Source organism: Sardina pilchardus, chromosome 17 (assembly GCF_963854185.1).
Source record: "Sardina pilchardus chromosome 17, fSarPil1.1, whole genome shotgun sequence".
In the NCBI taxonomy this organism is placed as follows: Eukaryota; Metazoa; Chordata; class Actinopteri; order Clupeiformes; family Clupeidae; genus Sardina; species Sardina pilchardus.
This window is the reverse complement of record NC_085010.1, coordinates 10095341-10112840: the sequence shown is the minus strand read 5'-3', so window position 1 is coordinate 10112840 and position 17500 is coordinate 10095341. Positions and strand designations below refer to the sequence as shown.

At 41.4% G+C, this 17500-nt stretch overlaps 1 protein-coding gene and 1 long non-coding RNA gene across 2 annotated transcripts in view; both read left to right on the top strand.

Moving 5' to 3' along the window:
- The window catches only part of LOC134061686 (deleted in malignant brain tumors 1 protein-like), a 20362-nt gene extending 10188 nt beyond the window's left edge, over positions 1-10174 (top strand). The window contains exons 5-10 of the mRNA XM_062517445.1: positions 7088-7405; positions 7739-8056; positions 8103-8465; positions 8561-8872; positions 9709-9789; positions 10056-10174. Coding sequence (XP_062373429.1) covers positions 7088-7405; positions 7739-8056; positions 8103-8465; positions 8561-8872; positions 9709-9789; positions 10056-10174 — 1511 coding nt within the window. The remainder of the gene's footprint in view (positions 1-7087; positions 7406-7738; positions 8057-8102; positions 8466-8560; positions 8873-9708; positions 9790-10055) is intronic.
- A 1548-nt stretch (positions 10175-11722) lies between these two features.
- LOC134062379 (uncharacterized) lies at positions 11723-12566 on the top strand. Its single transcript, XR_009935446.1, has 3 exons — positions 11723-11838; positions 12234-12307; positions 12510-12566. It is a non-coding gene; the product is annotated as an uncharacterized LOC134062379 (long non-coding RNA).
- Positions 12567-17500: the final 4934 nt, after the last annotated feature.

Genomic DNA, 17500 nt, shown 5'->3' with positions numbered 1-17500 from the left:
ACCACTTGAAACCTGTTACAAATTGTTCATCATAGTCCCCTGATAGAGAAATGACCACTGCCAGACATTTTTAGTGGTGGGTTACCCCCGGCAGACGCCCCCGAATGATGACACCCCCAAAAATGGGCTAGATCAGTTGGTGAGGTTACCACTTGAAACCTGTTGTAAATTGTTCATCATAGTCCCCTGATAGAGAAATGACCATTGCCAGACATTTTTTGTGGTGGGTTACCCCCGGCAGACACCCCCATATGATGACACCCCCAAAAATGGGCTGGATCAGTTGGTGAGGTTACCTATTCAAACCTGTTTAAAAAAATGTCAATATGGTCCTCTGACAGAAAAATGACCACAGCCAGACATTTTTGTTGGTGGGTTACACCAGCAGATGCCCCTGTATGATGGCACCTCAAAAATGGACTAGATCAGCTGGTGAGGCTACCAATTGTTAAACGCCTGCAACTGCCAGAGTTAGGCCTATTTCAGACCAGAATGGGGAATTGGGACGAGACGAAAGCGATTTTTACCGGCGGTGGCGAAAATGGAAACAGAACTTTGCTTTTATTTTTATTTTATTTCAAGTTATTTTATTTTACATCATGTTTATCTTACTTTACTGTACAGCACATTGAATTGCATTTATGTATGAAATGCACTATACAAATAAAATTGCCTTGCCTTGCCTTCCACACCAACACGATGGTAGACAGGCGGCAGCGGCGCGGGAGCTGCTCTGCATTTGGAAAATAGAGCTTGAGCAGAATTTTGACGGCAGTGGCAGGTAGTGTCCTGTTGAAATGAATGGCAAAGTAGCAAACTAGCATTGTATATGGGGAGATTTTGAACAGGACTGGCTGTGCTCGCCAACACTGTCGGTGCGAAAGGCCGAGTAGAACACACCGCCTGATACCCGGCTGTCTTCTCGCTGCTGACGCGCCACGCTCGTGTGTATCTGGCCCTATATCCCAAAAACGGGCCACAAAGCTTGCCCAAAAACTTTGGCTTGCCACACAAAGCGACTTCATGTATTATAGAGTACAAACTCACAAGATTTATTGCAAAAAAGGTTGACCATCTAGACAGTGAAGGTCTCAAGGACTGGTGAAAATTCGAGCACTTCTTTAAATTGTGATACACAGATTCACAATACTGTATCGCGATACAAGGAGGCAGTATCATGATACGCCCTTTTAACGTTTTGATACCGATCAGGCCAGAAAACTACATGATATGAAGTGGTATTTGAATGTCTAAGTATTTGAATTGATAGGCCTGAATATTTAATTGATAGGCCTAAGAATTATGTAAGTCTATAGCCTCCTACAATGAATTCTGTTGGTCATTTGATAGACTTACATAATTCTTAGGCCTATCAATTAAATATTCAGGCCTATCAATTCAAATACTTAGTCTCTTAGATCCTAAGCCATCTGGAAGAATGGGTTTTCAGGCAGTGATTTTGTAACCTTCTGATATACAGAGATATGTACACACTAGAAGTGTAACGATACACTCAACTCACGATTCGGTTTGAATCACTATTCATGAGCTACAGTTCGATACACCACACTATTTCACATTTGCCAACATTATAAACTTTATGAATAAAAACTATGATAGTTTATAGGTAGAACAGGTTACAAGAGGCTACTGTTACTTTTTAAAAGTTTCTATATAATAATGATTGTTTGGAAGCACTATCACTTCATATCATGTAGTTTTCTGGCCTGATCGGTATCAAAACGTTAAAAGGGCGTATCATGATACTGCCTCCTTGTATCGCGATACAGTATTGTGAATCTGTGTATCACAATTTCTCGGTTCGATACAATATCATTACGGCCCTAGTACACACGTACATACATACATGTATACATACATACATACATACATACATACATAAATGTAGAGCTCAACAATAAGGGGCAAAGAAAGATAGGACTATATAATGATGTAAAATTATATTAAATGATAATAGAAAATGTTTGAACCAACCTTCAGCAGTCTTCAGCTCGATCCAAATGACAGTCCAATCCCATCAATTGACCACTTTAGATTTGGAAAAAAAATAAATCTGGAGTGGTGATCTGAGGCCTTCAGATGATGGGATATTACTGTACATGTGGCAAGGATCAGCTCCTTTATCCCGTACAGTGTGTTAGAAAAAAAGTGACATGGATCTTTTTGATTGAAATTATTATTTTTTGCTGGCCACTCAGAAAGGTATTTTGTGTAAATGCTTTACCTTTTGAAAGAGTGGACAGATTTGCACCAAATTTTGTGTGCTAATGGTCTATAATTGGTACATAAAAAGATTTGATTTCGGAGGCCAAGGCTTCTGCAATGACCGACTTTTAATACAGGCGACTTTATGTTTTGCTCATTAAAATTAAAGAAGTGCTCGAATTTTCACCAGTCCTTGAGACCTTCACTGTCTAGATGGTCAACCTTTTTTGCAATAAATCTTGTGAGTTTGTACTTTATAATACATGAAGTCGCTTTGTGTGGCAAGCCAAAGTTTTTGGGCAAGCTTTGTGGCCCGTTTTTGGGATATAGGGCCAGATACACACGAGCGTGGCGCGTCAGCAGCGAGAAGACAGCCGGGTATCAGGCGGTGTGTTCTACTCGGCCTTTCGCACCGACAGTGTTGGCGAGCACAGCCAGTCCTGTTCAAAATCTCCCCATATACAATGCTAGTTTGCTACTTTGCCATTCATTTCAACAGGACACTACCTGCCACTGCCGTCAAAATTCTGCTCAAGCTCTATTTTCCAAATGCAGAGCAGCTCCCGCGCCGCTGCCGCCTGTCTACCATCGTGTTGGTGTGGAAGGCAAGGCAAGGCAATTTTATTTGTATAGTGCATTTCATACATAAATGCAATTCAATGTGCTGTACAGTAAAGTAAGATAAACATGATGTAAAATAAAATAACTTGAAATAAAATAAAAATAAAAGCAAAGTTCTGTTTCCATTTTCGCCACCGCCGGTAAAAATCGCTTTCGTCTCGTCCCAATTCCCCATTCTGGTCTGAAATAGGCCTAACTCTGGCAGTTGCAGGCGTTTAACAATTGGTAGCCTCACCAGCTGATCTAGTCCATTTTTGAGGTGCCATCATACAGGGGCATCTGCTGGTGTAACCCACCAACAAAAATGTCTGGCTGTGGTAATTTTTCTGTCAGAGGACCATATTGACATTTTTTTAAACAGGTTTGAATAGGTAACCTCACCAACTGATCCAGCCCATTTTTGGGGGTGTCATCATATGGGGGTGTCTGCCGGGGGTAACCCACCACAAAAAAATGTCTGGCAATGGTCATTTCTCTATCAGGGGACTATGATGAACAATTTACAACAGGTTTCAAGTGGTAACCTCACCAACTGATCTAGCCCATTTTTGGGGGTGTCATCATTCGGGGGCGTCTGCCGGGGGTAACCCACCACTAAAAATGTCTGGCAGTGGTCATTTCTCTATCAGGGGACTATGATGAACAATTTGTAACAGGTTTCAAGTGGTAACCTCACCAACTGATCTAGCCCATTTTCCACCCCTCACTTAATGATGTCTGGCAAGCCCCGCCCACCACTAAAAACATCTGGCAGTGGCCATTCCTCAATCAGGGGACCATGGCAAACAATTTGCAACAGGTTTCAAGTGGTAACCTCACCAACTAATCTAGCCCATTTTTGGGGTGCTAGTTTTACACACCCCCTGGCCACACCCACCAGAGGGAACCCGGCAGACGTGCCGTTCCTCTATCTGGGGACCATGCCAGACATCGTAGTATCAATAAAAATTGGTAACCTTCCCAACTAGGCTGACCCCTCTGGGCTCCTGGTCTACGTCTTTTTCCCCCTTCGTTTTTTGGCTTACGATGTCGGGAAGAACCTGTTGTGTGTTTGGCTGTTACAACAACAGAGGGAAAATACAAATATGGAACAAAAATATATACGTTCACCCGCCGTTATTACACAACCTGCCCCTGTGTAACACCTACATAGGCCTAAGCACCAGAAAAAAGGTAGACTAAATGCATGTTTCCCAAATGCCGAGCAATCACGTGATTGCTCAGCATTTGGGAAAAATGCATTTAATCTACCTTTTTATGTTCCGTGTCAGCATTCATCCAAAAATTAGGCTATTTGACTCAACATTGAAAATAATTAAGGATTTTCCTACGAATTCTGTTTCAGCCGTTCCTCGCATTAATGCCTAATTGAAGCTCTCCCAAGCTGGCATAGAATATTATTAAGAAACTCTTTATTAACGTCTTCATCAATGGACCAAAAGAAAAACCAAACCCCATAGAGCTCGATTGAGTGTGTCAAAAACACACCTCTCTGTTACATTTCTCCGCGATTATAAATTGCAGCGAGATGAAACCTTTATTGCACGAAAGAGCAGACGTGGGGCTTTCCAACTAACCACTTTATAAGTTGCGTAAGGACGCACACATTGCATGCTCATACCAAATGTAGGCTATATGCCTTGATGACATTAAATTAAGAAGTATTTCCTGATTTGGTAAACTTTTAGTTTATTTTTCTTTCAGTCCATGGTTCCATACCATTCGATCTTGCTTCAAATGATCAGACTTGGGAAGCACGCATAGCATCGGAAACTTCGCTGCTCAGTAGCCTAATTTTCTGTCGACGAGGCCAGCTGCAGTTCGAGAAAAGCTGCAGATCATAGAGAAAGCATATGCTCTGAGAACAGAACATAACTGCATGTCAAGTGTAGAAGAGGGTCTGTCTACGCAGAAACAACAACTGGCTTGGTGCATGCACCCCGCTTTCAACGTCAATTGACTCCCAGCATTTCTACATGTTCGTGACAAAATGCGGGGGATAGAATCGCGTTTTATCGGGGATGCTGCAAATGTCTGTCTTTTCTTAAGTCAATTACGTGTAGGCCTACGATATAAATGACAAAAAATTAACGGCATATTTAATTTAACCGACCCGACCAAACATGACCCGAATATCATTACAAATATTTTTTCTTGACCCATAACCGCGGGTGACCGAGACTCATATTGCATCCAAATTTGTTTGACAAATAAACACTTTTTTGCCTTTACTTTGTTCATTGCAATTTAGCCTAGTAAAAAGTTATTATAGAGAATCATCATGTGTGCACGTCATGTGTGCTACCACGCAAACAAGTCAGGTCAGATCAGCTCGTGTCACAAATATGGAGCACAGAAAGTGTCAAAACACAATTTTTCATCACTAAATAGAAATTGCCATTTATTTCTGTAAGGCACACACCACCTATTTCTGTAAATTGCTCAGCTCCAAAGTCCGACTACATGCATTCTTAAATTGCATTTTCAGGGCAGTCAGGCCTACACAAACATGAAAGTCACGTCGAGCTGTCAGCTTGCTGTGATGAGATACAGTCAAAATGTAAGAATTTGTATAGTATGCTTTTTGAATTTTTATTATCTATAAATCAAAATCAAATCAACGCAAGTATTAATTAAAGCTTTATAGGCTAGGGAATGTAAAACTTAAGTTCCAGTTTTTACACCATTCAAATTGTGTGTATCTTTTCTAGCTTTCGTATGCATTAAGTTCTATAAAACATTATATTATATTCTGCAGTGCAAAGATGCCCACTAAAGACAGGAAAAGAACGCAGTTTTTTGAAAATTTTGTTCCATGTGCCCTTTTTAAAAATTTGAGCCCCTGCCCCTTCAAAGGTCTCTGCACGCCCCTGAGCCCGCGTATCACGTTAAACGTTAGCGCCGACTCATGAACATAGACAAATCCAGTGCCGGAGTCGTCTATTGGATGCACCCAATGACGCTCTTCCTGTTTAACGAAAACACCTTCCTGTTTAAGTGAAATGCTATCACACACACATATGAAATCCTCTCACACACACTACTGAAATGCTCTCACACACACATATGAAATCCACTCACACACTCTACTGAAATGCTCTCATACAAACAACTGAAACACTCACAAATGCACATATGAAAGCAGTTCACTATTGTGTATGAGAGGTTTTCAGTATAATGTATAAGAGGTTTCACATGTGTGTATGAAAGCGTTTCAATTGTGTATATGAGAGCGTTTCACTTGTGCGTGTGAGAGGTTTCAGTATGGTGTGTGAGAGGTTTCAGTATAGTGTGTGAGAGATTTCAGTATAGTGTGTGAGAGGTTTCAGTATAGTGCGTGAGAGGTTTCAGTATAGTGTGTGAGAGGTTTCAGTATAGTGTATGAGAGGTTTCACATGTGTGTATGAAAGCGTTTCAGGTGTGTATATGAGAGTGTTTCGCTTGTGCGTGTGAGAGGTTTCAGTATGGTGTGTGAGAGGTTTCAGTATAGTGTGTGAGAGGTTTCAGTATAGTGTATGAGAGGTTTCACATGTGTGTATGAAAGCGTTTCAGGTATGTATATGAGAGTGAGAGGTTTCAGTTTAGTGTGTGAGAGGTTTCAGTATAGTGTGTGAGAGGTTTCAGTATAGTGTGTGAGAGGTTTCAGTATAGTGTATGAGAGGTTTCACATGTGTGTATGAAAGCGTTTCAGGTGTGTATATGAGAGCATTTCACTTGTGCGTGTGAGAAGTTTCAGTATGGTGTGTGAGAGGTTTCAGTATGGTGTGTGAGAGGTTTCAGTATGGTATGTGAGAGGTTTCAGTATAGTGCGTGAGAGGTTTCAGTATAGTGTGCGAGAGGTTTCAGTATAGTGTGTGAGAGGTTTCAGTATAGTGTATGAGAGGTTTCACATGTGTGTATGAAAGCGTTTCAGGTGTGTATATGACAGCATTTCACTTGTGCGTGTGAGAGGTTTCAGTATGGTGTGTGAGAGGTTTCAGTATGGTGTGTGAGAGGTTTCAATATGGTATGTGAGAGGTTTCAGTATAGTGCGTGAGAGGTTTCAGTATAGTGTGCGAGAGGTTTCAGTATGGTGCGTAAGAGGTAATTCTGAATAATGTCCTAAACGGCCCCTCATAGGGCACCGTGTGCGATGACATACACATACATACACACACACACACACACACACACACACACACACACACACACACACACATCTCTTGTCTCTTGTATCTCTTTGTCTCTGTCTCTGTTGTAGATACTGTGAGGTTGGTGAATGGAAGCAGTCAATGCTCTGGGAGAGTGGAGGTTTATCATGCAGGAGAGTGGGGCACCGTGTGTGATGATGGGTGGGATATGGCTGATGCTGCAGTGGTGTGTAGAGAGCTGGGCTGTGGTGTTGCTGTAGAGGCTCTGAGAGGAGCTCACTTTGGAGAGGGATCAGGGAGAAGATGGATGTATGGTGTGGAGTGTGAGGGATCAGAGTCCAGACTGAAGAACTGTGATTACTGGGTATGGATAGACTGGAGTACAGCAGTGTGTCCTCATAGCAGAGATGCTGGACTCACTTGTTCAGGTAAGCAGGATGACTGTTTTACACACATGTTTGCGCACACACAAACACACACACACACACACACACACACACACATACTGTACACACACCCACGCACCCACGCACGCACGCACGCATTCACGCACACACACACACACAGGTGGGTTAACTGAGAGCGGTGATAATTTAGTTCATGACAGACCTTTTTACATCTGTCCATTATCATAATCCATATGTTTTCTAATCTGATTACTCTATAACTTGATAAACAAGCATAGATGAAATTTAAATATGCCTTTTATAGCTAGACAATAGTAATATACTTTACTCAAATAAATAAATGATGAATTTCAGGAGTCCAACTGGTGGGCCGTTCTCACTGCTCTGGGAGAGTGGAGCTGCTTCATAAAAAGACCAGACACACTGTGTGCAGTTCCACATTTGACCAGCAGGATGCAGAGGTTGTGTGTCGACAGCTGGACTGTGGGGCTCCTGTAGAGGTGCTGGGAGCAGCTGCATTTGGAGAGGGAGAGGGCCAGGTGTGGTCAGAGGAGATCCAGTGTGGAGGCAACGAGACTCAGATTCACCTCTGCCCAACATCCTCTACACCCTCACACAACTGCTCTCACAAGCACGATGTTGGATTAGTTTGTACAGGTAGACTAAGAGAGACATTTTAAACATTATCCTTTATTATGAAATAATGATTTTATTGGATATTCCAAGAAGCCTGTAAACTATGGGGTGTGTCATTGTTTTCTCAATCCCACAGATCCTGTTAGGTTGGTGGATGGGCCCAGTCGCTGTTCTGGGAGAGTGGAGCTTTATCATGAGGGAGAGTGGGGTACAGTGTGTGGTGCTGATTGGGACAGGGTTGATACAGCAGTAGTGTGTAAAGAGTTGGGCTGTGGTGACGCTGTAGATTCCTTCTCAGGTGCCCACTTTGGAGAGGGAGCAGGGAGAGTCTTGATGGCTGAGGTTGGCTGTGTGGGATGGGAGACCAGACTAAAGTCCTGTTCTCATAAGGGATTGGGTGAACACACATGCCAGCCTAAAAACAATGTTGGAGTCACCTGTTCAGGTAAGGTGACAGTATATTTTATGTAAATGCCCATTATTATGCATCATATATGAGGTTTTGATGCAGAATGCAAATTATAAATTATTTCCACACAGAACACAGAGCTCCCAGGCTAGTGAACAGTTCCCACCGGTGTTCTGGGAGAGTGGAGGTGGAACATGGGACCACCTGGGGAACGGTGTGTAACGCCACATTTGACTGGCAGGATGCAGAGGTTGTGTGTCGACAGCTGGGCTGTGGGGTTCCTGTAGAGGTGCTGGGAGCAGCTGCATTTGGAGAGGGAGAGGGCCAGGTGTGGTCAGAGGAGATCCAGTGTGGAGGCAACGAGACTCAGATTCAACTCTGCCCAACATCTCCTATGAACCACAACTGCTCACATGAAATGGATGTAGGGTTACTGTGTTCTGGTAAGAGTTCATGACCTTGGATATTAGTTTAATTCTCATTTCACTTTTTTAGAATGATATTTTTGCCGACAATTCTTTTCAGTCTTGCAACAGTGTCATACATGGTGTGAGAACAACATGGCGTGTCCTCATTTTGTTTCAACAGACTTTTCTGTTCTCAAACATAAAATGAAGGGTTGGTTAAAACAAGGCATTGTAACTGCAGGTATCTTTGGCTGACAGGTTCGAAACGGCATGGAATTTGAAGTGTAGGGTCATTATAACAATCTCTGAATGCATGCCAAGTTCAAGGAATTCCGTTCATGGAGGACCATTCCTCAAGTGACTATATGTACATTTAGTGATTGTACACTATGCATGCACAGACCCCATTACCCCCACACAGAGAAGCACTCATACTATATACACAAAAGTAAACGCACACATGCACACATTTATTTACATACGCAAAAATTGCAAGAGAATGGAGTAGGTGATGGAGACAAATTCATCACTGTGATTTATTTTAGCAGAGAGAATGCGCAGGACTGAGTGGCAGTCATATTTTGAAGGGCTTTATCTAGTTATTGTTGAAATGGTTATTAATGTGGGCAATGTTTTTATTTTTACTTTATACATCTTACACAGGTACTGAGGACTCAGTTAGGGATTGTTCAGGTGAGATCAATGCCGTTGGTTTTCTATAGACACTTTCATTAAAACTACAATATTATGTAAAAATGCTTTGTGTGCATTTGAGTGTGTGTATCTGCATTTGCATGTGTGTGTGTGTGTTTATGTGAGAATGTGCATGCATCTGTGTTAGTCTTACTTCTCCACATTGTCATTGCATGCAGCCACTCTGGGGCTCCTGCTCCTGCTGCTGCTGCTGGGCTCACTGGCGTTGCTGTTTGGGAACAACAGGGCACTGAGGAGAGGTGCTGCAATTATCTCATCAATAAGTGTGTTTAAGTGTGATTTTTATTTTGCTGTATATATTCTGTATCGGTTTGATGAGGCATGCATTTGTTATGCATTGTGTAACATAAGCCTTAATGCCATCAAATTCATTTTTAATTTTAATCAAATTTGTTTGACTTAAAATAAACTAAATGAAAACGATTTAATTTTAGTCAATGCTTTAATTCCTGACTATATTAAATATTATCATGTGGGTCGGTTCTTTACTCTTCCTATCCTGCAGCTCTCTCCAAAAGGAGACACGTGGAACTGAGTGAAGCTGTCGTTGAGGATCTGGACCACAGACTGACCACAGCCGGTTCCTCCAGAGGTCGTCATAGAGGTGAGAGGTCATCAAGCTAGATGTACGTGCGCCTCAGACACACAAGCTATATACAGTATGCTACTCATACCACTTAGACTTAAGTATGTAGACAAGCATGTAGCCCACTGTAAAAAACATGTACATTAATTGTAGAATGCCTGAATTAGCTCTCTGATCTGTGAGAAAAAAATGTTTTGACTTGTATTTTTTTAAGTGTTAGTTTATTGTGCAGTTGATAATGCATGCGTTTGTTATGCATGTAAATAAGCCTTAATGCTATCAAATGTACAACAATTTTAGTCACTGCTTTAATTCATGACTGTATTAAATATTATCATGTGGGTCGGTACTTTACTCTTCCTATCCTGCAGCTCTCTCCAAAAGAAGACACGTGGAACTGAGTGAAGCTGTCGATGAGGATCTGGACCACAGACTGCCCACAGGACGTCATAGAGGTGAGAGGTCATCAAGCTGGGGGTGTACTTGCACCTCAGACACACAAGCTACTGTATATATGCTAGGCTACTCATACCACTGAGGTAGTAGGTAGACAAGCATGTAACCTACTGTAAAACCATATCACACACTGAGGGCTCAAACACACTATTGGCAGAATGCCTGAATGAGCTAATTGGTCTGTGATAATGATGTTTCGAGTTGTGTGCTACTGCCATATTGATAAAATCATCATGTAAAATCATTAGTGTAAGTTAAGTAAAACTTCTGTTCTGTAAGAAAACCACACCGGCTACACAGCTGTATCAAAGCACAGTACAGGAGCGCATGCGGGAGGAGAATCATAACTGCCCAACCACAGTTGTGTGCTACTGCCATATTAATAAGAATCATTAGAATCATAAGTTGGATGAAACTTCTGTTCTGTAAGAACACCACGTATGGGGAATGGGAGGAGAATCATAACTGCCCAAACACAGTGTACATGAGTACATGAGAAAACTGAATCGACAGCACGACTTATTGTGTTAGTCTGTGTTTTATAATATATCCCTACATATATGCAAAATCAGTACACTGTCAGGCGATGTTTGTTTAGGTCGATGAATGTAGCACAGCTGTAGAATTTCCCATCTGACAGCACGCGTCCTATCTGATGCTCAGAATTCCTTGTAGGAAGACGTGCAGGAGGATAAAAGGAGACCCATCTCAGGTAGGGGAGAGAGAGAGAGAGGGGGATACTGCTTTAGGAGGATAAAAGGAGACCCATCTCAGGTAGGGGAGAGAGAGAGGGGGATACTGCTTTAGGAGGATAAAAGGAGACCCATCTCAGGTAGGGGAGAGAGAGAGAGAGGGGGGGGATACTGGCTTTTCTGATCTCTCTTTACTTTTGCAGTTGTGCAGGAGGATAAAAGGAGACCCATCTCAGGTAGGGAAGAGAGAGAGAGAGAGAGAGGGTGATACTGGCTTTAGGAGGATAAAAGGAGACCCATCTCAGATAGGGAAGAGAGAGAGAGAGAGAGAGAGAGAGAGAGAGGGGATACTGGCTTTTCTGATCTCTCTTATATGAAGACGTGCAGGAGGATAAAAGGAGACCCATCTCAGGTAGGGGAGAGAGAGAGGGGGATTCTGCTTTTCTGATCTCTCTTTACTTTTTCAGTTGCTTCACTGAGAGAGCCAACGGTGGAGCACTATGATGATGGCACTGCTGATGACAACGAGACCAACCTCGATGATATGTTGACAGGTTTGTGGCTTCTCTGATGGGCTTATGAAATATATGTCTGTATACTGTAGTTCTGAACAGTGCTAGTATTAGATCTACTGACTGAAATACTTATATCTTTTTATTTTTATTTATTACCTTAATTGGTCTAAATGGGTTGGTTGGTTGGTTGGCCAAAGATGGCCTGCTAGCAGTAGGCTATTATTTGGCCCACTATGTTATTCTGTATTCTGGTTGTCTGATTTTTAAAATCAATTTTATTTTACAATATTGACTTACAAATAGCCTAATCACCAATCAATCAGTGTTCAGCAGTGTTATTCTATTATGCCATGTATAGCATGCAGCTCAAATGAGAGACGCTATAGAGTGGCTGGTGGAGTTGGATGATTTAGTGAGAAGATTTCTGTCAACAGAGTCTTTGAGAGAGGAGGGGCTGGAGGATTATGATGACATCACCATTGATGAGAATGCCTCTAAATGACCAAGGGTGAGTGTATCAGCATGTTTTGAGTTATTATGCCATACCATATTCACAGATTAAATACACACATGAAAAATGAACTATCAATGTCCCAGTCTGTCTGAATGAGCATGACTGCCGGATGTTTACCTATTAGAAATAAATAAGCAAACAATCATTGATTTCAGTATTAATCAGTACACACTTTGTTTTGGTGTTGATTGGTCAGTGGTGTGAGTGACTGTTGCTAGGGATGGATTATGATGATGTGGGGGCGGAGTCTGATGAGTGACACATGACGAGGTCAGCAGAGCAGAGGACTCATCAGCTGTGGTGGACTGGAGCTCTGAGCTTTTTGTTGAGATGCCAGATGTATATTTGATAGCTTATGACTACCAGTATGCGCAAAGCTTATTTTTTCAATGGATATTTTGTAAGTGCTTAACTTGTAATTCCATTTATAAATATTGAAAAATGTATTTTTAGGATTTGTATAGTAGTCAGGGGGAAAACTTGCAACATTAGATCTGACGCCTTAACAAAATAAGTTATTGAGGTTTTTGCATTTTTGTTATCTTCAGGACATCTACTGAACATTTCAGGGTGATAATATTACATTAAGTACATAAGACCAACGGTAAACAGTTTGTTTTACCATTTTCAAAATAGCATTATTTCAACACACCTTAAATGAACATGCACAACAGATCTGAATTCCACCAACTGCAGACTCTGATACCATCCTTCCATCCAGGATGTGGCTAGGCTGGTACCCAGTGTGTTGCGAAAGGACGGTATCCAGGATGTGGCTAAGATGGTATCAGAATCTAAAATTGGTGACATTTTACCTAAGAGGGTTGAAGCAGAGCAGTAATTATGGATGTTTTCTTTCACCAAGTGAGGGGGTTTCCCATATCTCACACATGATCTTTTGGGCCTCCACCGTCGACTTCAATGCACCGGCTGGAAGGCGCTAGAGTGAGATGGCCGGTGGCAGCACTGCCTTGAAGTCGACGGTGGGTGACTGAAACAACGTCAAACTGCACATCACACTTCAGATTTTGCACTTAGACCATTAACATAGAACTAAAAATGACTGATTGGGATGTGACCTGTGATATCAAATATGCATTTGATATGTACTTCCACCTTTGACTACTTTTCAGGATAATTTGCTTGGAGTATTAGGGATTGCATTGTTTGGACCCTCCCTGTAAGGGTGATATGCTATTATTTTCTGTCTGACTTTTTTGGCAGACATTTTGGAAATATGCCAACAACAAAATTGTCACCTCTTTTTAATGTTATCATCCAGAAATACTTTTTTTTTTTTGAAGTGGTGCAGCTGGAGTTCACGTGTGTGTATTTCCAGGATTGTTATAGGCTTTTGTATTTCCTGATATGTTTGCTGACTTCTCGGCAATATACTTTTGTGTTTTTCCATGCAAATAGCATTTATATTTACATTAAACTTAAGCTGAATAGTTAGTGTCTCAAGACAAATATACATATAGTTGGTGGTAATGGTTATAGGCTTTTGTATTTCCTGATATGTTTGCTGACTTTTCGGCAATATACTTTTGTGTCTCCCCATGCAAATAGCATTTATATTTACATTAAACTTAAGCTGAATAGTTAGTGTCACATTTAAACATATATACATAATATTATGTTTGGTGTTCATGGTAAGAATGTGTCCACTTTTTCAATAAGACTTTTCAAAGACTTGTAAGCAGCAATAACATGAGTAGTATAATAATCACTGTATACTTGCTTCTGCTTTGCTAATATTTTTTTTCTTAACATTTACCATCAATACAGTTTAAGCAAATCCTCTATGTTAATCATTTTGGAACAAATTCACATAATTGTACTGTTGTTGGACTATGAATCATAGAACCAATTTAGTCATGTGTTTGACAACTGAAACATCCAGGTGTAAATGAACATTATTAGCGGTCAGAAGTAAATGTGTCCCTTATTAAATCATTGGTTAACAAGCTCTACTGAGCAAGATCATATTCAGTGCTCACAGCCTTCAATCTCTGTGCAAACATTTGATTAGCTGACGGATATGTTTTTTGCATGTGTCTAGACCAGGGGCAGAGTTGTATAGAGATATATCTATCTATCTAGGAGAGCCCCCTACAGGCCAAAGTGTGCAATTATTGTCAAAAACCTAGAAATGTGAAATACTTCTGGACCTGTTATGTAACCCTGAATAAATGATAAATAAACTGTTTTGCTCAATAATACTGCAGTTTATACACTTGATTTATATTTGATTATGTCTTGGATTTCTATAGGCATGCAGAAGTAAGGCTTGTCTAGAGTGAGCATTTTCAGAGAGTTCCTGATCCACTAACATTTTTCACTGTATGCACGGAACACAGACGCTGGTGCATATCACGGCCTTAAGCCGTAAATTAATTAGTGCTCATTGCCATCATATCCGATAAAACAGTATTGTCATCACTTCTCACCATTGTCACACAGACCTCTGAAGTTCGCTTACAAAAAAACTACGGGCTTAACATAATGATGACTGATGTGCGACCATAAGTTGCAACAGTTAAGCGTGATTTCCCCATCATGCTACTGCTGCTACTTGAAAAGAAGAAGATGGTCGGTTCAGGGCTGATAGACAGAAAATGATCTGTGCCTGAAATTATCAAATACATTCAGAGACAATATAGAGAACAGCCTTTCTTGACATCGTTCCTTGGCGAGCTTAAGCCTGAATTCAGGCACCACGCCTGAACTCAGGCCTGTTGGTTGTAGCGCTATCCTATTGTGTGGAGAGGGATTTTTATAGACAACCATTTATCCCAGCCCTTCGATTGAGCCCTGCCTATGGTGAGTTACCAGACCCTACATCTTGGCTCATCAGGCTAGAAACATGCTGCATACCTTTGGAGTCCCTTTTTGATTCAATGCCTACTATCCCTAGCCTACTGCTTCAGAAATCTGATAGTCAGCTCAAGTTGCAGTAGAAATAAAATATTTCTTTCTTAAATCTGATTTGCTCAGATTGGCTCTAGCTGGTATGACATGTTTTAATTCCCCTCACGGTTATACTATACTAATGTGATTGGACTGATTAAAACAGGCCAAAAACAAACACTGATCTCTCAGTAATTTTCACATTGCTTTATTGATCAATCACACAAGCCAACAAATGTACTTATTTACTGTATTGTATTGACTGTAACAACAATAACAAAAAATAATATTGTTGTTGATAGGAGGAAAAAGAAATCTCTACAGTGCAAAATAACATCTGTAAATCCTAAACAGATTGGAAAAGTGCGTTAGTGACTTCAACTAGGTCACCTTAATGTTTCTGTGTTTGTGAACCATTTTCTGTAGGAGTAAGGTGGACTTTAATGGGTCCGCCCTAAATGCTTTTATGATTTTGGTGCAGAAAATGACCAGGGCCGTGTTTCCCAGATTCATTAAGAAGCTCTTAAGTACTAAGAACGTCGAAGGAGCGTTCTTAGAGCGTCCTTAGAGCGCCCCTAAAAAGTTCTTAGCACTTATGAGCTTCTTAACGAATCTGGGAAACGCGGCCCAGATCCAGATCTTAGCGCTTGGTATAAAAAGGCACCAGGTAATCGCCATGTTGGGTGTCCATCTTGAGGAGGTCAAGCCCTGCTAGTTTTTAGTGAATGCTTAGGAGCAGAGAGTGAGTCCAGGTATCGTTTCTACTGTGACCTATTCCAATCCATAGTGCATTAAAATTCCCTTCTCGTTAGAAAGTTTGGGTTGCTTGCTTGCTTATGTGTGTGTGAGACTATGAAAGTGTTTTTTTCTTCTTCTTTTAACCAAGGAATTTGTACCATTTCCAAACAATGTATCCCATGCGAGTCCCTCATAATAAAATAAGCTTGTTTAATTTTTAGGCAGAAATCGCCCTCAGCTTTGTACTTCTATTCACATTTAGCAATGATCATCATTCATTTGGCATGTCACAGTCCCAAATTTATGAAATGGTGACCTTTTAAAAACCTACAATAGTCTGATCCCCCCCCCTTGCCTTCTTTAGCTCACAGGCAAATGAAAAGGGCCTGTAATCACAAGCTGTTACGGAGACAACGATAGTTGTGAGAAATGATAGTGGACCAAGACTAAACAGATCTGTTCCCGAGCCCCTGTGTCCGTTATTTTTTACAAAGTCTTACAGTTCTGATTCGGCTGGAGTGGTCCAGCCAGCCTCTCTGACCTTCGAGCGGAGCCGGTCAGATTGTTATATTGCTACCGTCAGTTTCGTCAGGCGTAGCCTTGCCATGCGAGTGGTTAAATGTCTGTCCTCTTGCCCCTATTTCCTGTCTCCTGTGCTTGTGTGTGTGTGTCCGTCCGTGTGCGCCTGTGTGTGTCCGTACATGTGCGCCTGTGTGTGTGTGTGTGTCCGTGTATGTTTGAAAAGTCAATTGACATTTGACAAAGTACGGTTCAGTTCTAATATTGGCTGAAGCTAACGGTACCTTTGGCCTTAATCGGACAAAAAATATATTATGAAACAGAACAAAAATTCAACAAAAAAAAAATCAAGAAGATATTTTAGTTAACTCGTCATAATTCACACCTCTAATGTCTACATGTAAGGCCTACAAATATGTAGAAAACAGTCTGACTAAATATGTGGTTTGTGGAGACGCGGTCATGTAATATCTGTTACCACTTGATCCTATTTGGACTCAAGCGTACATTTAGACAGAGAACAAAAAACACTAGAAACACCCCTAAATTAACAAATACACTTCAACACACAGTACTGGACCAGAAAGACTCAGTACATGGTCAGAAGTGAAAATATGACCCCAAAACAAAGGTTCCTCGAAAGAGAGGCTGAACAACTCAGTTTGATCTGAAGTGGATACCTGCTATGACAGACGGCAGTGTCCCTCTGTGTGAAGATGAACAGCGTCAGGAGGGTTGTGACACACACACACACGCTTAAACTTACAGACATGCATTTAGTACACACATGTGTGCGCGCGCACACACACACACACACACACACACACACAGACACACACAGACAGACACAGACACACACAGACAGACACAGACACACACAGACACACACAGACACACACAGACACACACAGACACACACAGACACACACAGACACACACAGACACACACAGACAGAAGGCAACGCTGTTTTCATAAAAAGTGGCTCCAGTGATAACAGGTCCAGCCCTCAGACTACATCC